Consider the following 23485-nt stretch of genomic DNA (forward strand, 5'->3'; position numbering starts at 1 on the left):
TTCAAAATACTTCTAATAGAAACTTCGATTTGAGCACATTTGACTGTAATAGGGTAGTTTTCCTCTTTTTAAGAATAAAAGGAAAATTACAAATATGCTACAATATGAGACGAAAAAAACTACCCTAAGGAAAATTCAGGGAATGCTCCTGCATCGGGTGGCACTCCAAGAGTGGCTGAAGTAGGTCGGCAACGGAGACTGATATCGGAGAATGGCTCACCTCAGCTCACATAGCTCGGCCGAGGTGACTGGCAGAGGTCGGCCAAAGTAGCTTGGACTACTAGGCTTATGATCCTATCACCTCAACCAATGTAGGTCGGTTCCCTGGCTGTTCACATCGGTCCATCAAGGTCGGTCTTCAGATGGATTATCTTGGTTTTCCGAACCGTTGACATCGTTCCATCTAGCTCCTGTTTTCAGACTGACCACTAACATATATTTGGCACCTTGATCCTATGAGGTGGGTTTTGGATCTTCTCCTACCTCGGTCCGTCCAGCTCAGACGGAGGTTTTTTCTTCGATCTTTTGGATAAGTATATGGAATCCATTGACATCAGCCCCTAGAGCACAGATTTTAATATCCGTGCCCTCATCGGTTTGTTTAAAGTCAATAATATGAGCTTTCTGGTGAGAACTCTGGTACTAACTGAATGTAAAAATGATCAAAGTCCAATAACTTGGAGATTGTGCCTCTATTAATAGGAAAGATAAGGGTCCTTGCCATTTGTTGGATGTCTGCCACATGTCTGTTTCCGATCAGCTGCCATGTGTCAGCCTCTCATTAGGTGATAGTTTTTACCCCCAACAATTTTGGATGTATTTTTTGAATGGTTTTTGTTCTTTTGTTTACATGGGAATTGAAAACATACAGAAATAAAACACAATTAAAAATACTGTAGCATTTACATATAACTAGGGAAGCTAAACTTTCAAATAGTAGGATCATTATGGGTCCTAAAATCTGCTAGATCCCTAGCCGATCTGGCATAGTTCACTCTCACCAAGGCCTCTTTTGTTTTGGATACTGAGTGTTGATTTTGAGTCCAAAACTGATTTTTGGATTCAAAATTTTGAGTCTAGTAATCAGTTTTGGACTCAAAAATCAATTCTCAAAATCCAAAACAAACAATTCATTCTAACCTTGAGCATGGCCCTTGCTATATTCCCAGTCAGGCTTTGACTCCATGATATCAGCAGTGCAAGCTCTTACAAGCTCTGTAAATAGTAAACGACAAGATGCTTCCGCGCATCTTTTAAAACATTGCAGTGCTGATATCATTTCCCTTTTTGAGAACTGATTTTTTAGTACAAAACTAATTATTGGACTCAAAATTGAACCGAAACAGATAATTAGGCAACCAACATGTTTTCATCAGAGATCAATCAAAGAAATAACTATTTTTTCCGCTAGTCGAACCCAGCCAAAAATAAAGAGACAGATTATCTAAAGAAAAATAGGGAGAAATGAGTCCCATTCAGAAATTTCCTGGTATTTCAATTTTCCTGCCAGTTGCAACTAAATCATCCATTATGAATTCTGCATCTGGTCCATGGAGTTGGAAATTACGAACATACTCACCTTCATTATCTTAAATCAGGGCCAAAGACCCCGACAACTATATGAGTTTAAGTACAAGAAAGATTCAGAGGAGTCTTTATTTTTTACGAGCATCAATCTTTTCTATGTTTAATCGATGTTCATGTCTACATTCAGAGAACTCCAAAGAAGGGGTTTACAATGGCAGAATTCAGCTCCGAGCCAGCAGAATTCAGCACTGCCATGTCTACCTTGTCCCTAGGCAGAAACATAAACTCCCCGCCTTCGATTATCTGGAACCCACACAGCTCAAGAAACTCAATGCCTCCCTTCAAGCTACCAACTCTGTCCTGTTAAATTTGAAAGGAAAAGAAGGATGAGATCATCTACTGTTAAAGTATACATGATTAAATAAAACCAGCTCTAACAGCTTAAGCTTTTGGAGTAATTGGTTGTTTCACATGGTATCAGAGCTATTGCCTCACAGCAGGTCCCGGGTTCAAAACCCAGCAACTCCTTATATTAAAAATCCAAGTGTATGGCCAACCAAAAAAAATGAGGGGCCACACGTAGGGGGGGGGAGTGTTGAAGCATGAATGATTAAATAACACGAACTCTAAGGGCTTGAGATTTTGGAGTAATTGGTTGTTTCAAATCTACCATGAAAAACAAATGAAACAAGTGCCTTTCACATCATCAATTGGGGGAGTTTGCTTAGCTACCTGAAATGATGCGTTAGTGAGCCGAATCTTCCTGAATTTCTCCTCATCGGGATTCTTTGCAACATTCCCCACATACGTTAGAAGTGTCTGGAATGCTCTCTTCACTTTGGCATCATCATCCTACTCCAATGGAATATAAAAAAAATGAAAATGAGCTTACAGAATATCATTACAGAACGTGGGTACTGGGAAAATATATACAGGACTGCTACAATATTACACATAATGCATAGACACTTGGGTCAATACAATATGATAGAAAATAGTAGCAGTCCTGTAAAGATGATAAAAAAGTCACCCATGAAAAGATTTGTAAGGAAAGTATAATTTCTGTAACAACCTAATATAATAGAAGCTCATTAACCCAAGATATGCAAATCATCAGCAGGCTAATATTTACAATGCTCAAAGAACGTAAGCCGAAAAAAATAGCAAAACAGATGATGATTAACCAGCATTAGCAGGATGGCCTCTTTGGATAATACCGAAATTGGTCCTTATTTGCAATAATAATATTATTCTAATTTAATTTTATCTGTGAATGGTGTGGTAGGACCTCTTTGGTAGCAAAGCTATATCATTTCTAAAACTAATATAATAATTATTTGTAAATAATCATTTTATTTCACTTCAAAACCATTTGCATATAAGATTATACGCAAATAATTCTTAGAAGTATCCAATGAGGCCCTTAAACAATGCCAGCATACTACACGTTATCATGTTCGAGTACAGAGACTCTACTGTACTTAATCACTAATAGATAGGTGGTAATTTTCGAACTCAGCCCATGATATTTTCAGTCTTTAAAGCACCTGATTGAGATTTTGGAGTCATATCATGCAGGTTAATAGGAGTTACCTTATGATTCTGTTTGATAGATCGCAAGCAATCCCTTATCCGTTCAGCCTTCGTCGCAGGCTTAACAGGCAATGATATCTGCAATTTAAATTGAACCAGAAATATATTAATACACAAATCATATCAAATATCGAATGTTAAAGGCGTCTTTAATCAATAAAATTATTCAGAGTTGGGCGTACCTTTTTTTCCTGCACAACAGGTGTGGCAGGTTTTGTGGTCGCCGGTTCTTCTGGTGATAACCCAAGTTTCCTCCTCCTTTCTGCCTGTTCAGAAGTACATTGATGTAGGACATTTTGTCATTATTTTTATCTTTTTTTAGCTAGTTTATATTTTGGGTCTCTTTAATTAGTTAGGATGAGATAGAGTTCAATTAGGGATAGACATTATCCAATTCTAGAGATGAGGCTTATCCTAATCCTTCTATAAATATGTATCTAGTGAGTATGTAACGAACAGCTCTCTCAATGGAATAAACTAGTTTACGTTTTTCTCTACCTTGTGGATTCAAGGTTTTATCTTATTTCCTTGTGGATTCAAGGATATTTTATGAAAGAAGACGGTGTTCTTCTTCTATCGGGTTGAAGACGATGATCTTCGCCAATCATGAGCTAGATCTTCAGCGAGATGATCGAGATCTGATTGCCTTCGAGTTCCTATACATGCCGACACGAAGGAAGATCCTCAACAACTATATGAAGCTTTCAAGTCCGTGAACAATAAGAAGCTTTTGCCAAGACGTCGTATTACTTTTAAAAATTATTATCCAGACGAATGTTTATACGATGTTGTGGATACTGGTCATACAATGTGCACTAAGTTACGGGTACACGACATCAACTTGCTTCAAGAAGGAGTAATTAGAGCTAAACTCAAGGACGAGTTTTTTTCCAAGTGGTGAGGATCTGATGTAGGACGTTTTGTCATTATGTTGATCTTTTTTTAGCTAGTTTATATTTTGGGTCTCTTTAATTAGTTAGGATGAGATATAGTTAGATTAAGGATAGACGTTATCCAATTCTAGAGATGAGGCTTATCCTGATCCTTCTATAAATATGTATCTACTGTGTATGGAACGAACAGCTCTCTCAATGGAATAAACTCGTTTACGTTTTTCTCTACCATGTGGATTCTCTTCATACATTCAGTGCCAATGTGCAACTCACAGTTGAGATGTGATATAAACAAATTGGGATTGCATTCTGGTATTTAGTTATCCAAACATCGGTTCAATATACATGAGTACATTTTGAAAGCACCTAAAGTAACAAAGTGAAATGTAAAGATGTACATTTTGTACCAAGGTGCAACTCACACATGAACTGTGACATAAACAGAGTGGGATTTCCTTCTGGTATTTAGTTATCCAATTACTACTTTGATAAACACGAGTAAATTTTGAAAGTGTTTAATCTAACAGAGTGAAACATGTTAAAATGACAGCCCCCTGGTTTGTCAGTTCAATTGGTCATAGTTTACGAATTCTGTTCATTAAGAGTAAGCCTTCATAATCCGTATTTTTGGTTTGCTCAAGTTGGCTAGTCGGACTCCCCATTCTTCAGAAAAGTAAAAACTTTGGCTTGAAGAGGGAGAGGAAAAGATGGGGATTGCAAATTGCTTAAAGATCTAAGTTGCTAAGTAGAATGGAAAAAATTGAATGTTCCTCTTATGAAGTTCAACCACCCAACTATAACGAACCATATTGCAAACTGTTGAGAATCCTCTGATCATTAAGATGTGCTACAAGATGAGGATAGAATCGATGGTTTTTGTGAGGTAACGAGGAGATAATGTCTTTCTTTACATTATAAAAATTATACGAGTGGCTTATGTGATATTGCCATGGAAATGACTAAATATTCATAGTAAACGGTGACACATCATTTTAAAAAAAAAAAACAGGTAACACCATACACTGCAATGCATCAAATGAATATCTCTAATACTCTCCTCTTCAAGCTGATAGAATCTGTGGTGCCTTGGAACATAGGCAGCTTGTTAGCATAGTGATTGTGATGATCTTCTGTAAGCCCTAATTATATCAGCTAAAATTGAACACAACTTGATACATAGAAAGGAATGATCTCGCCATCTCCTACGGTCCTACCTTTTCCCGAACAAAGTGATAGTTGATCTTTATGTGCTTTGTTCAAACATTGAAGACAGGATCTCATGAGAGCATGATAGCACTCTTATTCCAGTAGAGAATATGAGAATGAGGTCTCGTCTCAAACTCCAAGAGTAAATGGCTAAACCATGGTAGGTCTGAGATAGGAGAGGTAATAGCTCTATATTCTGTGTTTTGCACTTGACTTTGCTAATAAAACATTGCTCTTGACCTTGCTATTGCACATTGCTTCTTACTGATCCTTGGAACCATGCAATTGTCTACCATGATACACAAACCAGAGACAAATCTTCTCTTGTCAGGATCACCAACCTAATCAGCATTGGAGTACCCTTCAATAGGACTAAGAAAGAAATCTGAGCAATTATGAATAAGAAGGCCATTGTGTTAGGAATCAGAATAGCTATAACCAATAGGAATAGGTTTTTGTTTTCCAAGTAATCGCTTTCTTAGTAGAAATAGGAAAGCAATCGCAAGAAATAGGTCGTGTCACTCTTTATAGGAAAAGTAGGGAAAAGCAATTGTTGGAAGTGTTTCGAAGTGCTTCCCAGACACAAGTGTCACAATCTACTAAAGTAGCCATCGGCGGAAGGCAAATTCTTTCTAAATAATAGTGTCAAAAGATGTAGGAACAGGCACAGAGAGAGGTAGAAACTAGAAAGCAAACAACCAACTGTAGCCGAAAATGGTACAAAAGCATGCATTTTTACGTTACACAGTTTTGGTAGATCACTTAGCCCCGTTCATCTTTGGAGCAAGAGTGCTCGATCAGTAAGCTATTACGTACTCTTTCAAGGGTAGTCATCCAATTAGGTGGGCCCACTGTACAATTTCCTGCACGTGCAAGCGCACAATCGTCCACCCTATAAAAATCGACTTCGCATATCAGAAAAATAGGGACCAGAGTTGCAAGCAAAGTTGAAAATAAGCCATTTTGAGGATTAATGTGCTTCCCAAATGAGGTATTTTCCTCAGTTGAGATTGTAAGAAAAAAAATTACAAATATTTTGACCTTGCTTCTCTTGTCACCACCATGAAAAAGTGTGCTAATACAAAAGCAATGTGGGTATAACTTGAGACAGAAACTTGGCTAAAGTTGCACAAAACAATCATCTCAAGTACAGCGGTGTCACCTCAAGGCAATACTAAATTCATTGGGAAAAAAATTTGCAACCAGCAATGTTCCTCAAATTTTGTCGACATTTCTACCTCCGCAGACTGTTACAATGAATGATTTCCAATATACAGTTTGATGCTACAAGAGGAATGGGGTAGGGAGTTGGCTTCCAAATTGTCACCAGTGACCTCAAGTGGTTATTTCTGCATCCTTTAATTAGGGCATGTTCGGCAACCGTTCTCATCTCATTCGTAGAAACGGAATAATGAGAATCTTTAGGAGCGGATCAAAGTCACTTCCGAAAATCCCATTATCCCGCACAATTTAAACATACAAAAATCAGAAAAGGGAGAAATGGGTGAAACAGACCCAGTTGCCGAACACGAAGTTAAGAGATTTTCGGGATTTTTCAGTCACGGCATGAAAAAATGAGGGCGGAGCATGGTTGCCGAAGACGCTATTAATGTCTGGCTCATCCTGACTGAATCATGTTTTGTGAACATGTAAGTTCTCAATCTATAACAGTACGGAATCTCGATTGATCAAGGAGACCCTCACATGAAACCAAGGATGGACGCAAAAGGGAGCTTAGAATTCATTGCCTCAATAGGCAGCTGGCTTCTTGGGTCCTGCAACTATGAAATTGTTCAGATATTTCTTGGCCCAAACTATCCTCATTAACAATTAACAAAATTATTGACTGTCTTAATAAGCATGAGACAGCTTCACCCACTATAGTGATAATAGGTCTTCTTGTCTAATATAGCTCGACCTTACAGAAAATTGCACCTTGAATACCATTAATGAGACGAAAGGATGTAGTTGAAATGCATTCCCTACTCCAACTCCTTTTTCTCAACAAAGCCCATCCTTGCTATGGCATAATCAAGAAACCCACACTCCACAGTTGCGTATGCTTTCTCTAAATGAACTTAGAAAGAATACTCAGCTTACTTTCTCACTTAGAGTCTAAGAATTCATGAGCTATGAGAATGCATTTAAAGTGAAATAACCCCCCCAGATTCTTCTTTAGCCTTAACTGAATAATATGTCAAATTTAGACTGTTGATCTGTCTCATCATCCCCCCATGGATAAATCAATAAGCCTTCACATGGGAATACATGGATGGATCAGATCAAAGATAAATGGATTCAATAGATCTGAGTTCTTTATCTTGATGGATTCTTGGTTGTCATAGATCTTCTCAACTAATGGATGTTTTAATTCCACTCGAGGCCCTTGATTGGATTTTTCTTCCTAGCACGATCCCCAATTGCCTACCAACAGCTGTGGAGCCATAGAGGACCCTGTTAACCCCAACACTCTTAAAGGACCAGTAAGGAGAAGGCACAAGGGTCTGCCTGTTGTCCATCTTGAATGAAGACTGCCCTTTTGACCTCATATTTTGTAAGAGAAGATAATCTTAAGTCACACTTGTCTCTTTAGGAATGGTGGGACTTGTTTATCTCCATCAATAGCTACAGATATATCATATATTACAAGGAGTGGAGCTTCCCAAAAATGCACAATGATTCATTCCTTCATCCCCTAGGATGTTCCAAGCCATCACTCATCCACCAGAGCTGTCACCAGAGATTTCTTTTTCCCCTAATGTTGCCTGCCATATCATTCGGAAAAAAAAATGTTCGCTGTCTAATTGAAAATCAAGTGTTTCTCTCACCCCCTATCACTGAGGAAAATAAAAGAGCAACACACAAAGGAGAACAATACAACGTGAGACTGAAACATGATACTTCTATAATAATTCATGTAACATAAATTGTAGTAGTTACACCTACAATGAATCTAAAAGGTTGCAAGTTGATGCCCACTCCACAAGGAACTCAACTCCAAGAGCATGCTACATCTATAATAATACATGCAACAAAAAATGTAGTAGTTGCACCTAATATGCATCCTAACAGATTTGTGGTGTTGAAAACTTGTAAATGAGTCATATTTTGATGGCCTGAAAAAGTTCCATTAAAAGTGACTTTAGTATGATTCCACGTCATTTAAGTTCGATTTTGTCAGGTGAGTTTGAAATAACTCTGTTGTAAATGTACATAAAATATGAATGAATGATGTCTTCTAATTTTAGAATCCAATTTTGCACAGGCTATTTTTAGTAGTATTTTGCACAGGCCATTATGTGTTATATATAAATATCACACAACTTGAATCTCTGGAAATGAGGAAAGACATTCAATGTTGTGGATTCTTGTACCATCTCAGTCGTTAGTGCACACCAATAACAGCCAAAGGAACAATGTATTCTTAAACAAAAAACAAACCAAGCAAGAAAAATAGTTACAAGAAGATATATAATATAATGTTACGAAACCAGCAAAGACCTTATCTTCCTCCAGTCGCTGACGAATTTTCTCCCTCGCTCTTTTCTCTTCCTCTTTCTCTGCTTTCCTCAAGGCTATTATACTGCAAGAGGGAAAACAAATTCTTTCAATCAAAACGTAACATGAAAAAGAAATTATCAGCATGAAGCGTAAAATAATGAAGGATAAATAATGATGAGACTGAAAAGGACAGTACAGTCATAAAAAGTTCTAGATAAGGACAAACCGTTTTCTTTCATTATCTTCCTCAATTCTCTTTGCTTCCAGGAGTTCTTTACCAGATCGAATTCTCTCCTGTAATACATTGCAATTGGTGTTACAATGAATGAACTCTAATTTGAAAAAAAGCTAAAATTATGTGATGTATGCACACCAATAATAATCAAACCATCACAAATCAAACCAAGTGATGCTTCAATCTGAAAACAAAATAAGTAAATAACTGAAGAACAAGCATATCACAAAAGAGCCATCCTGAACAGACACCACGAAGAAAACTGGATCTTAACAACCATAGAGAAAAAGTGAAAATAATGTAACTCAAGTACTCCTATAGGTGTCTGTACAGTTAAAATCATCCTAACCTATATACCTGAATTTACTTGGGCCTTGAAAGTTGAAAAAGTGAAAAAAAAAACCAAACAGGGAAAAGGAACAAAATGTAGGATAGGTTTTTCTTGCAATCCAAGTAGGGCCATAAAACAAGACTATTGGACAAACCTAAAACAAGGTATTGCAGATTTGATACCAAACTGATGCAGGACGTATCTATGGAAGAGATGAAACAGAGGGTTGTAAAAGCGAGGAAAGGATTCCTAAGGGTCTGTTTGGTTTCATTAAAGCCGGGATGTCTTATGGGTTTTGCTTGGCATTTAGGTGCCACGTTAGTAAAACCCCTTGTCTGGTTGCAAATATAGCATTGAAATCCCTGAAGACTACCAGGAATGTCTCCTGGTTAATCATTACCCTAGTATGGTGACGCGTCACCCTTGTCTCCTCCCAACAAAATCCTTGCAAAAAAAACCACAAAAAAATGGGTTTTTGCTTGGATTTCTTGGAAATGATGCTTTTTCTCTGTATTCTCTCTCTGCATTTGTAAAGAATACCCCAACCACTACTCTACGAGGTTGAGTACCAAACACTACTTACCAATATACTACGAGATAAGTTCCAGGGAAATCCAAGGATTGTCTCCTCCCTATTGACTACTTACACAGTTACACCACTACTCTACAAGGTAAATACCTGCAACCAAACAGAGCCTAAGGGTGATTAGATTGAATCCAATCTAGAAGTTTCAAGAAAATTTAAGTCTGAAATTTTCAAATTTAGAAAGATAGCTAAATTGAGCAACTGGCCCAAAAGACCGATGGTGATCCGACTGTTTGATCTCTTTGAAAACCTAGATGTGATGAGAAAACACTATACGACGAGAATGTCTAAATTTGAGGTCAATCAGATAACACAAAGTCGAATCTGGGTGAGTTTTCTAAACCTGAAGGATTTCCAATTCCAGATCTAAAACTAATTGCAGAACTCAATCCGACCTTTGGATTTCCCAAATCTTAGGTATGTCTTACTATTGAATATGATGAGAAGGAAGTCCAATTTCAGGTTGATGAGGGAATTTAGATCTTGTAATTCCTAGGAATACTAAACTCAAGAATTGCATTGGTTGTTAAGCAGGAAATTGAGAAAGTAAAGCTAGTTCTAAGATAGCAAAGAGAAAAAACCAGATTAAAGAGAAGAGATAATAGAAAAGAACACTTACTAGTGAATGGAAAAAGGGCATCATACAACTATTTTCCTAAGGGCATCACACCCAAGGGTTAATCTTGGTGTCACACTTCAAGCCGTAGGACATCAGATCTATAGCTGCACGAGCAAGCAAAGTTTGTATTTTTATTCATCATAATCTATCTCCAAAAGTGGCCAAAGGCCTTACATAAATAGAACCTTGAACTAAGACGAACTAGGACTCTAAAATGACTAAAACATAGACTCTTATTTACTTAAATCCGTGGGCTCTTAAAGGATAATCCATATGGCAATATGACTCTAATAAGAAATAACACTTAAATTTTCGTAATAATTGATGGGCCCTTTGAGGTTCAATACCAACTTACGGGCGGCCCGGTGCATGAGGCTCCGGCCATTGTGGGGTCTGGGGAGGGCAACATGACAATTGTTGCTCTCTTGATTCTCATATAATGTTCACGAACTAACTTCTGTCAGAACCAGATTTGTTCTAATTCCGTACTTTCCAAAGAAGGTATCAACAAAGGTTGTTCCGGCACGATCTCCCGACTTTGTGCAATCTGCGAAGTCTCTATAGCTAGAGGACGAGCATGAAGATCTTGGTAAATATGACACACGCAATCCAAGTGGGATAGCAACCTGTCAAATTTGGCATTCAAGCCTTCCAACAATTCAACTATTCGATCTTTAGTGCATCTAGACGACATGTTTCCACCCTGAGCTCTGATACCAAATCTGACGTAGGAAGGGAACTTCAATGATTCAACCATGGAAACTGATTAAACGATCAAGATTTTAACTCTAGCAACCATTCCTCTCTAGACATATTGAGTAGTAATGCCTGCTTTCTTTAACTGCAAATAATATAAGCAAGTAATACTGTCATAATAGACTCTGAATGACAATTGCAACTTTCTTTTGTCGCTAGAACTTGAGCTCTTTAAGGTCCATCATCCGACATAAACCAGACTGAATAGTGGTAACCAAAGAAAACAAAATTTTCAAGTTTTCTTTGGAAAATACATTCGCAAATTCATGTGGATCCTCAGACAGGCAACTTACCTTTGCATGCATAATGCTCTCCTATACATGTTTTCTATGCCGGTTCCATTAGTCTGCTGAAAGTTTTGTTTGACACCGACAACCCGAGGATTGGTCCTAGGTGTTGGGTTACCTTGCTGGCCTCTTCTTCCACCGTTGAGGATTATTCTTTGCTGAAATCCCAGGGGTGATGGCAACCCAAGAGGGGGGTTGAATTGGGTTTTAAAAACTTTTGCCAAATAAAATCAATGCGGAAGCTAAAAACAATGGCAAATGAAAACCTTAAGCACAAATGAAATAAAAATCAAAATGCACACCACAAAATAAAGAGCAAGGGTAAAGAGAGAGTGCACCATGATTTTTAAGTGGCTCGGTCCCAACCTCGGACCTACTCTACTCCACCAACACAATCCGTTGATGGTTTCACTGTGGATTCCCTTAATGGAGGGGAATCAACCCAATTACAACTTGGTTCGGCTATGCCTCGCAAGACTCACCACGAACCGGAGAAAGCTCCGCGTCTCCAACACTTGCTCTTGGGAAGGCTACGTGTCCCTTCGCACTCGCCGAATATACAGTGTATGATCAAAGAAAATGAAAATATAAAACCCTCTTCAAGGGTGGATGAAGCTCTCAAGCTCACACAAATTTTCTCTCTTCAAAGATGTACAAAGTTAAATCCTATGCTCAATCCTTAATAAATAGCTCACAAGAGGCTCAAGGAGGTTTCCTCACACTTAGATATGTTCCAATGAGGTTTTGGTGTGTGAAAATCTAGTTTGGAGGGTTAGGAAACTCATATATATAGCCTATTTGAAAATATGACCGTTTTGGGGTAAAACTATAAAAAACTGGGTTGAAAAAGTCAACCTGCGGAAGCTCCAACAGCTAGTTTGCCAGACCGGCGCGGTCGACCAAGCCACCACGGTCGTCCGCCCCTATCGGGCGCCCTTTTTTATTTTCAAATTTCTTACCGTCGCGGTCGATTGGCCGCATGGCCGCCAGGCGAGGGCTATCTGTCCGCTCAAAATTTAAGCTCAAAAACCTATCTGCGGTCGCCCTCCCCAAACCATGATGGAATGTTTCTGTTTCACCAGAAGCCATTCCGCGGTCGCCCGGATCACCCCGGTCGACCGGCCCGCTATTGAAAGCCAAGTGCTGGATTTCCAGCACTCCTTCCGTGGTCGCCCGGGACACCCCGGTCAACCGGCCCTGTGTTAAATTCCATTTTAACATATAAAATTCAGGGACTTTGGGCCATGGCCTTTGGGCTTTAGTCCTAAGTTTTCAAATACATTTCCCAAGTTCTCAAATGCATTTTCAAGTTCATTTTAAACCTTTGTTAAGTGCTCCTTGGTCCTCTCATAGGTACTTGCTAAGGATTGGGCTTTTACATTCTAAGACTTGACAAACACTTCATTTCTTCAATGTCCTCATCTCTTCAAGTCTTCATTGTCACCATGGATCATCTCTTCCATTCTTTTGGCTTCACAAGATCTTCATGAAATGCTCCAAGCCATCATCTTCCTTTGGCTTCAAATGATCTTCTCCATTTGATTCATGCCACGATCCATGCAATGTCCTTGACTTTTGTGTTTGATTACTTCAATCTCCAACACATGCACTTCAACATCAAATACATTAGAAATACAGCACAAATCAACTTGTGTTTGGAATCATCAAAACATAGAAGATTGCCAAGGTGGGAACCATTGGGCTTACATTTGCCTTTTTCAATTTTTCCCCTTGGATCTCCAAGCTTTCTAACTTTTCAAGGCATCAAAACAGTAACCCATCCTGGTTAAAGTATCTCAACAAATATCTGCCCTTTAGCTAGTTCTTCATCTCTTTCCTAGTGAGTGATAGGTGGTAGCCCTAACGTTTGAATTCTTAGTTCAAATGTTCCTCCACCATATCTTAGTATGGCCTGCTCACTTCATTATGGCAAACCTTGTTCTTCCGTCATTAGTCATGTCATACCAGTCAAATATTCCTTTATTGTAGCTAGCCAATCAAGGAATATTTGCATGCTAGTGCTCCCGTTAAAATCTGGTACATCAACTTCGGCCCTTTCTTCGTGATAACTCCCTTACGATCCATAGGTTCAGAACTTCAGATCTGTTACATTCACATAGATTGTGGATCATGAGAATCCTACAATCATATGACGACATCCTAACTCCGCCTCTTAGCTCAGCAGTGTACCTTCCCTTAAAAATTCTGCTACTTCAAGTAGCCATAGGAAAAACATATGCTCTGATTAGAGAAGATGGGACTTATTACTGCTGATTTCAGTCATAGAAGTGGGACTAAAGGATTAAAGGACCAAAGTTTGGGTCTAATGAAAGGGTATGCATCACACTATTATTCTCCCCGAGGCATCACGCCCGAGGGTTGATCTAGGTATCACACCTTGATCCGTAGGACAACAAATCCATGGCAGCATGAGCAAGCAAAGTCTGTATTTTTATTTATCATAATATGTCTCCTAAAGGGCCAATGCCCTTACATATAGAACCTTATACTACGACCAATTACGACTCTAAACTAACTAAAACATGGACTCTTATTCACTTAAAGCCTTGGGCTCTAAAAGTAAACCCCATATGACAATAGGAGTCTAATAAGAAAGAACACATTGTTCCGTAATAATTGATGGGCCCCACTTTAATGACTGTTGAGAATGAGAGGAGAGAAGAAGATGGGAGAAAAGAGAGTGAGTTAGGGATCCACCCCCCCCCCCCCTCACTTATGTATTTATATAAAAGATAATGAGTACAATGACTACGATGCCCTTAGGCATCTACACACATACACACATCTAAGAATGACGAACTCGCTCAAGTGATTTTATAACAAAAAGACTAAAGTGCCCCATTATGACTTAAAAAGGACTCAAATAACACTCTCGAGACCAACTGGAAGGCTCTTCAAACACTAATAGCGGGTTCCATCTCCCTATTTAATTCCTAATTCATTATAGATCATTTGTGTACATCTAGATGACAAGCTAATTGTGTTCAAACTTCAAAGGAACACATCAGCTTAAAGAGGGCAAGGAGAGGGGAAGAGGCTATTAAATTATATATGTATAGCATTCACGCGTTGAGTTTTGATGCCCATCACTATGGCTATTTTGTTATTTTGCCTGCGTATCAAGAAAACATTGTAATCGTCGTTTAGAAGCAAATGAAACCAGATCGCCATACTCTCTCCCACATGATTTGTCTCTCCTTTTCTCTTCTCTCCATTCTCATATGAGTTAAATTATTTGATAGTTCTTAAAATCCAGAGCTCCATGAACTGTGGCACACACCCTAAAGACTATTGACAATGAAAAATAAACTTCTTCCTACATTCAAACAGGCCTAACAAGATATTCAAATCAAATCAAGTACATTATCTACTTAGCAACAAGGCTAAATGGCCTTATGGCAAATACAAAATTCACCTTGGTAAACTCATTTTTTACTAGATAAATGAAGAAAATAACAGAGATAATAAGAACTCTAGTATTCCCCAAAAGGATATCATTATACAATCCTTAGGGGCTCTGTCCAAATATTTATGAACCTTCAGAATGGTTATTAAATTATACACATATAGTATTCGCGCATTGAGTTTTAATGCCTGTCACTATGGCTATTTGGTTATTTTCCCTATGCTTCATGAAAACATTGTAATCCTCGTTTAGAAGCTAAAATCAGATCGCCATACTCCCTCCCACATGATTTATCTCTCCTTTTCTCCTCTCCATTCTCATATGAAAGATTATATTAATTGATAGTTCTTACAACCAAAGCTCCATGAACTTGGCACGCCCCCTAAAGACTACTGACAACGAAAATTAAACTTGTTCCTACATTCAAACTGGCCTAACAAGATATTCAAATGAAATAAGGCGCATTCTCTGCTTAGCAACAAGGCTAGATCGCATTATGGCACAGCATATATACAAAATTCACCTTGGTAAACCCATTTTTACTGGATAAATGAAGAAAATGGCCTATGGGAAGTAAGAACTCCAGTTTTTTTCCAAAAGGGTAACTCTAGTACTCCCCAAAAGGATTATCATCACACAATCCTTAGGGGCTCAGTCTAAATATTTATGAACCTTCAGAATGGATATTAGTTATCATCAGTTACTGTTTGATTGATTCAATATCACTAGCTCCAAAAAAATGAAAAGCACAACCAATTCCGCTCTTGGCGAATTTGGAACAACAAATAAAAGATCACCCATGCCATCATATTAAACGATATATAAAACTCAAAGTATTAAAACAGTAACATGAACATGTTTACATGAGTGGATTTTGCAGCTCTCATACACCCATATATCATCATCATTTTCTCACTCAAATTCCAAGTGAAGATCATAACACAAATGCTACCCACAACATAATTTAATTTTCGAGATCATTATAATATCTTCAACTGAAAGATTTAACCTACATAGTAATAAGATATTGCAACCTAGATGTCAGTAATTGATTTGGACAAAGAAACGAGATTAAAAACACTTGCAAATGTACCAAATAAATAAAATACTAAAAAATACACATTGAAAAACACACACACGAATGTTTTACATGAGTTATTCAAGTAAAACACATCAATCATCCGCTTAATATGATGTTTCATGTATTGCAAGTTTTTTGACAAACTATCAACAAGAATGCAGACAGAACAGTTCACAGTCACAGATGAAAAATATCCAACAAGATAATGTGAGGATACCTTCTCTCTTTCTCTTTCCATCCTCTTTTCTTCCTCTTCTTTCTTTCTGCGAGCTCGCTCCCTGTAATTAAACGAGAAGTCTAATGACCAATCAGGAGGGAGGAAATTAGAGTGAAATGATTACATCTGCCTCCAATGACAAAATTATATTTGTCCTCCTTGTGTGTGTGTGTGTGTGTGTGTGTGTGTGTGGGGGGGGGGGGGGGGGGGGGGGAGGAAGGGAGAGGAGGGTGGGGTAAGGTTTCAGGTCTCGATTTTGGTATGCATTTCGACAATGACGAAAATAGAAACATGTCGGTTTAAGATGGAAATTTCAGTGAAAATCACGGAAACGTAGGAAATGATGGACATTTAAGACAAAACTTTTGAAAGTGCTAGAATAGCCATAAATACACAATAAAAATCCATCAAATAAACAAAAAATCAACCATAATGGCTTAAGTCCATTGAACACGCAATGACATCCGCCATCTCACATGAATTATAATTTAGTACATACCACATTTCATATGGAATTCAAATAGATATCTTATACATAATACATGCACCATATTGCACATGCAATTTCTATAATATATAATTATGTAACACACATTTGTAAAGAATGCTAGTAATACACTAAATGGGAAAGAAAAATATTGTTTTTCCTTTTTAAAATAATTTTTAACATTTTATAAGAAAAGTTACAACAAAGATAAAATATGGTGTTTTATGTATAATAGAGCATGGCTAAATTTCCTCGTTCATTCTATTTAATACTATTTTTAAATATTATTTATTATTTTTAATGCAAGAAATTAGTCATTCCCCTATAAATAAATAGAATAAATAATCTTTTAGCATTTCTGCAGTTTCATCTTAAATTTACAATTGAAATCAACGTATTATTTTTAGCATTTTCTAAAGTTTCTTCTTAAATTTTCATCATTTCCATATATTTTCGTGATTTTAAAGGATTTTCAGTTAAATTTACAATTGAAACCAATGTGCTTCCAAGTTTCAATCGAAATAATATGATACATACACATGGATTTTGCTTTGATAAGTGTTTCGGGATGGAAACAAAAGTATTTCAGTCGTTTCATGTCAGTTTCAGTGGAAATTTAAAACCATGGGGGTGTTGGGCTTGCTGGATTTCTTGGAAATTTAAGACTAGAAGAAAAGAAATCAATGTCCACCTTAACAACATGGGCACTACAAGAATATGGAATAGCTATCTTGAATCATGCATCCCTATAAATAGCCACAGTGGACACTTCTTCTTTGAGCTAACATAACTTGATTTATTTTAAAGATGATTTGAGTAAGTTGGAACCCCTAATTTTGCTTCTTCATCAGGAAGCACTGAAAAGGATGAAACCCACTTTAAGAAATGGAATCAGGTACTTGAGGGCATAGAACTCATGTAAGTTGGAGAGTAAGAGAAGAACAACACCCTTCAATAGAGGAAGAAACCGTACACCCCAAGCCACAAATATAGTTCCCGAGAATTTCTTGGCAAGGAAAATCTCAGGATATATTAAACTTTTTTTTATTTTTTTGGGTTTATATTGGAAAAAATAAAAAAAATATGGAAAAACATATAAAATATATAAATTAAGAAAAAAATCATAAAAATATCATGATATTATCACAGTAAATAAAAATATCGCCATATTTTTTAAATTCTCAGGACTATTTTGGAATTTTACTGTTTTATCAAAATGTCGTGATAAAATCGCTATATTTTGAAAAAGTCTCAGATATTTGTGACATAGCATGCACGCTAAAGAATGGTCATTTCAGTAAGGGTTGTATCAAATACGTACAAGCCTTAAGGATAGCATATAAAAGTCAAAATTGCCCCTTTCAAAAATACAAAAGGAAGAGTAAACTGTACACATGATATGATTCCAACAAAAATGGAATCAGCTTTAACTATCATAATTTCTTACCACTAACTGGAAATCGTATTCCAAGCCAAGGTGATCGAGGAGCACCAAGAGTGAATTGTTAAGGCTCCGTTTCTTTCGACGTAAAAGTGAACGTAAATTTTGTTTTTACAACATACGTCCATTTTTTCATCGAAAGAAATGGAGCCTAATAGTAAAACAAGCATTCAAAAACAAACCTTAGTTCTTGTGCTTTGATCTTCACTTCCTCCTGGGTCAGAGATGGTTTGGCTGCCTCAATTTTGATGTCAACAGGTACCTAAAAGTAATTGGGCGAATGAGACATTGAAAATTAGAAATAAAATCATTATTGTTCATAAATAAATATTTATTTTCCTATCATTCAAAAAAAGAGTTTTCATATGGTGCTCGACCCTCAAGTACCCCAAGCGAGCAGTACCGGCCTTGATATTTGATCCAACAGCAGCCCACTTTTTAAGAGGCTGCTGTTGGATCAAACATCAAGGATGATACTTCCATCGTACCACCTACAAGGGACTTGACAGCCGGGCACCATACAATTTCTCTCAAAAAAATATTTAATTTTTTGTCCAGATACATCAACATGGTGTCATACCATGTTAGACACTTCATCTCTATATGTAAAAGTCGTGTCGTATTCATTATGACATATTCAAGCAACCAGATAAGACCCAGTGAAGTGGATACACAAAGTTGATGGTATAAGGTAATACTTTTTTATCTAAATCCATGATGAGCCACTACCAAATCCATGAACAAAAATGGTTTCTTATAAGGTAATTCTTTTTATCTAAATGTAGGTAACACCTACTCCATGTATGGATGTTAATATCACCATCTATATATACAACAAAATATATAGAAGAGTACGCCATCTCTTCTGGCAGATGAAGAAAACCAAGATCTCTATATTCTTACATAAATGAGTTCAGTAGACCAACAATTTCAAGTTTTGTTGACATAATAAACCCTTCACCAAACAGAAATAGTGGAGGATTTTGTTCACAATATAGCACTGATGTTAAGGTGGGATCACATGCTGAAAAATTTACTAGGTTTATACCAACCTAATTATATAACTAGATATGCAGAAATTTTAAGCTGTTGCCAGATGCCACACTTATGGCCTGCTGAACTCCCTTGTGACAGTTGGAAATATTTGTACTTCTAAATAAGGTTGTCTCCTCATTATTATTAGAAATCAAGAGATGGATAACTTCAATCCAATGAGCAATGTGATATAGACTCGAGTATCAAGAAAAAAGGACTAAAAGTGGAAAAAGGGCATTGGTTGTATCCAAGTTAAATTTATGAAAAAAAAAATGTAAATGCAATGTAGCTTATAGACCACTCTTATAAGAATAAAAACACATACCATGGGCATCTGATCAATTTCTGGGTCATCCTCATGTTCAACAACCCAACTTACAGCAGCCTCAATGCTAGCATTACCTGAGAAAAAAACAATGCAAATTCAAATAAGATGGAAAGAACGTATGGATTGCAAAAGATTACTTTGACTGAAACAAAACATACCCCACCATACTTATCAATATTGATTCATTAATCATGCTGCCCTCACTTCTTCACTTTTTAAGATCTCATTTCTCCCTCAAACCCTATATAATGATTGAAGACAATGTGTTTTCCCCAATTTTTCATGCAATATCTCCTTCCAACACATTCTACGCTAAGAGGTCTTTGCCTTCATCAAAGTGGATGGATTCGAAAGATGTACAATATTTTAGGGTTTTCTTTGCCTTGTTTAGGGTTTTACATCCTCCATTGTTCTACTGCAGCTAGATCGGATGACCCGACATGGGCATATAGTACATTGGTGTGGGTTCAACACAACAAAACCTGTTGCATAGTTTGCAATGAGGAAAGAATATAGTTAGGGTCGAGATTAATAATCTATATGATATGCCAACAAATGCCGAAGGGGAAGATGAGGAAAGAAAAGGTCACAGATAGGAGTGGCAAGAGAAAAAGGGATTAGGAGTGGTCACGGATAGGAGTGGAATAAGGTAAAAGGGATTATGAGTGGTTAGATAATTTTTTGCACAATGAATGATAGCTCCACACCACGATAGCTCTGTGAGGATTGAGAAGGAACCTTCAGCATTAGGCAGATTGATTCAAAACTCAAAAACAATATTTAATATACTATTTATGATAACCAATAATAATAATAACTACATATCATGACCAGATTTATCTCATTGAAACGGAATGAGCTTCTTTTTTTTTTAACGGTTTAAAATGAAATGTTCTTAATCAAAGAAACCTAACGAAGTAGGAAAACCACTATGTGATTCTATTAGCATGTGCACTGTTTCCGATCTCTTTATTTTCTCATCTCATCTATCACATTCACTGATGAAGGATGCCAAACCCAGCAAATCCATGGTGTCCAGCAGAGGGAGGTCAATGCATGAAAATGGATAGGAACCAAGTACAGCTTTTCAAAATCTTAACAGAGCATAAATTCAAAGTTTGGGGTGCAAGAGAAATAATTAAAATTGAAAACATTCAAAAAAATTAAAATTGAAACCATAACATAATATGTTTTAGCACAAAGACACTTACAGAGCTTTTTACAAGTTTGTCAGCCCTCGATTCTTTGAAACAAGAAACAAATAATTGTGATTTGTAGGCTTCTCGCCCTTCGGTTCTTTGAACCAAAACATAAATAACAGTTACTTATAGCGATAATTGAACCTTGTAATGAAGACAGATTAACACGGATTTACGAATACAAAAAAGATAGGTGACTGATAACAGAATGCAATATTTGTAATGAAAAAAAAAAAGAGAGAGAGAAAAGGATGAAAGAAGAGAAGCTAATCTTCTCAAACGCCTCACCAGAAAAATGAAGTGCTCGTGTCGCTCGGGCCGTCGAAAATCCCATTGACTCAAGTTCACCAAGCAAGTTCTTATCAACTTCAGGAACAGCCATTTCTAAAAGAACAAAAAAAATGCTTACTTAAGCAAGCTAATCAACCAATCAATAACTGAACCAAAAAGTCAGAAAGAAATAAAAATTAAAATCAACCAATCATATGAACACGTAAAAATGCAATAAATATGTAAACCATCTAATGCAGAAACACCGGCCAGACAAAACAATCCATGGCCTTGCCAGCAATTAAAAACTCACCCCTCTCCCAATTCTGTCAAAAGTCAAATTTGATCCATTCAACAGGCCCAAAAATCACAAATGAAAATCAACCAGTAATATGAACACGGTAAAAATGTAATAAATATGTAAAACATCTAATCAAGAAGCACCCATCAAACAAAACAATCTATAGCCTTGCAAGAAATTAAAAACTCACCCCTCTCCCAATTCTAACAAAACTCTAAATTTGCGCCATTTAACAGGCCCAAACATCACAAAAATTATGTACTAAAGTTGAAAACATCAATTTGGCAACATTGAATTATGTAACAGGATAAAATAGAAAACCACCTTGGGACTCAATAACCCTCCCAATTTAAGAATAAATTAAAATCAACCAATCATATGAACACAGTAAGAATATACTAAATATGTAAACCATCTAATAAAGAAACACCCATCAAACAAAACAATCTATAGCCTTGCCAGAAATTAAAAACTCACCCTTCTCCTAATTCTAACAAAAGTCAAAATCTGCGCCATTCAACAAGCCCAAACATCACAAAAATTATGTAAACTGTGTACTAAAGATAGATGATTAATCACCTTGGGGCTCACTAACTGTCCCAGTAACACCCTCCTCGGATTCAGAAGGCGCTTTCGGAGTCTCTAAATCGATGGGTTTTGCTGTTTCTGAAGTCTTATCGATGAAATCAGCATGCCCAGTTCTCTTCGTATGCAAATCGGTTTCCTTCCAAATCAAAAACCCAAACCCTCAACAAATTTATACCACTCGGAATTCAAATTGAACAAAACCAAAATCAATACTAAAAAACTAAACAGAACCCAAGAAAGATCGTACTGTTTTGGACCGAGAGGGCTTGCCACAAGAGCTGCAGAGAAGATTAAGGACGGGTTCTGTGGATTCAACGAAATTGGAATGGGATGTGAGTTCTGCGTGTTGTTGGGCTTCTTCTACGCTCTTGAGAAGAGCTCCACAATCTCCACATTTTAGAGATAGGCCCGCCATTGAAGAAGGGGATCGAGAGCTTCGAATCCAAGAACAAATTCTACTTTTTTTCCTGTTCTTTCTTTTTCCTTTTGTTTCTTGGGTATTTATAGTTTGGGAGTGGTATTGCCACCCCTAGCACTAAGTAAAGCCGTTTTATGTTCTTTTCGTTGCCCGGAGGTTAAGAATCAAACCTTACCTCTCTTTTCTTTTGTTTACCCCCCTTTGTTGTGATATTGCCACCCCAAGCACCTAGACCTTTTTCTCTTCATTTTTTTTATTTTTTTATTTTTTATTTTTTTTGAGGGGTTGGTAAGGTGGGATTCAACCTCCGAACTCAACTTAAAAAGAGCATGGTCTTTACAATTGAGCTAGAGGCTCAAACCCTATCTTTTTTTTGACACCCCCTCTTTGGATGAAATAGATCATTATTTTAAGGAAAACACTTTCAAGACGCTTATTGGGCTAGAGCAGTCCCTTCATTAGGGTCATTTTCACTACATTTATTGTGTTTCACCCAGATTCAAGCTCCCCTTCATTGTCTTTGTGAGCGATCCCCTTCTTTTTTTAACAAAACGGACTCCCATTCTGCTAGCAATGCTCTCCTCTATCTATTATATAGAGAAAAAGATCTAGATAAATTGGTGAGAATGAAATAGACCTATTCCTCTTTATTCTTTGTAGGTATAACTACTAGAAACCCTTTGGATCAAAATATATCTTCAAGATTCCCTCCAAAATTTTCATAATTACCATTGGTACAGTTTTGTGCCTGGAATAGCTTTTTTTTCTTTTACCCATTTTACCCTTCATTGTATTATCCATAGAAATCCCTATTCCCTAAGATCTCTCCATTACTAAGGCCATGCCCGGCTGTCAAGAATTTCTTTTTGTGATAAATCGGTATCTCCAAGTGGGGAGAGAGGGGTAGGACAATGGGAGAGGGAGTGAAATTTGAGAGGGCACAATAGAGATGAGCTTGGGAAGGGGCTAAAAATCAGAAAAAAGTCAATCTGATTTTGAGTACAGTTTTTTGTTTCCTGAGTTTTTGCCAGTTCTGGTCACTTGGAGACACTGAGGGGGGAAGAATGAAATACCCTAATTCGTGATTTATGGACTTCTTAAGGGTATTGTATTCAATTCGCCATAAAATATGGATTAGAGCTTCCAACAACTTCTAGTA

At 37.1% G+C, this 23485-nt stretch overlaps 1 protein-coding gene across 1 annotated transcript; it reads right to left on the bottom strand.

Annotated features, from left to right (window-relative positions):
* Positions 1-1440: 1440 nt before the first annotated feature.
* LOC143846456 (ubiquitin-associated (UBA)/TS-N domain-containing protein) lies at positions 1441-22427 on the bottom strand. The gene is made up of 12 exons (XM_077354891.1): positions 22156-22427; positions 21900-22044; positions 21038-21133; positions 19548-19624; positions 18370-18449; positions 16260-16320; positions 8947-9014; positions 8721-8802; positions 3303-3386; positions 3121-3198; positions 2260-2379; positions 1441-1887 (listed from the first exon to the last, which is right to left on the bottom strand). Exons 1-12 carry the CDS (start codon positions 22321-22323, stop codon positions 1711-1713), a joined length of 1236 nt encoding a protein of 411 aa, XP_077211006.1. The 5' UTR covers positions 22324-22427; the 3' UTR covers positions 1441-1710.
* Positions 22428-23485: the final 1058 nt, after the last annotated feature.

Source organism: Tasmannia lanceolata, unplaced genomic scaffold, assembly GCF_043159265.1.
Source record: "Tasmannia lanceolata isolate RefF3 unplaced genomic scaffold, GAP_Taslan_0.1 ptg000015l, whole genome shotgun sequence".
Classification (NCBI taxonomy): domain Eukaryota; kingdom Viridiplantae; phylum Streptophyta; class Magnoliopsida; order Canellales; family Winteraceae; genus Tasmannia; species Tasmannia lanceolata.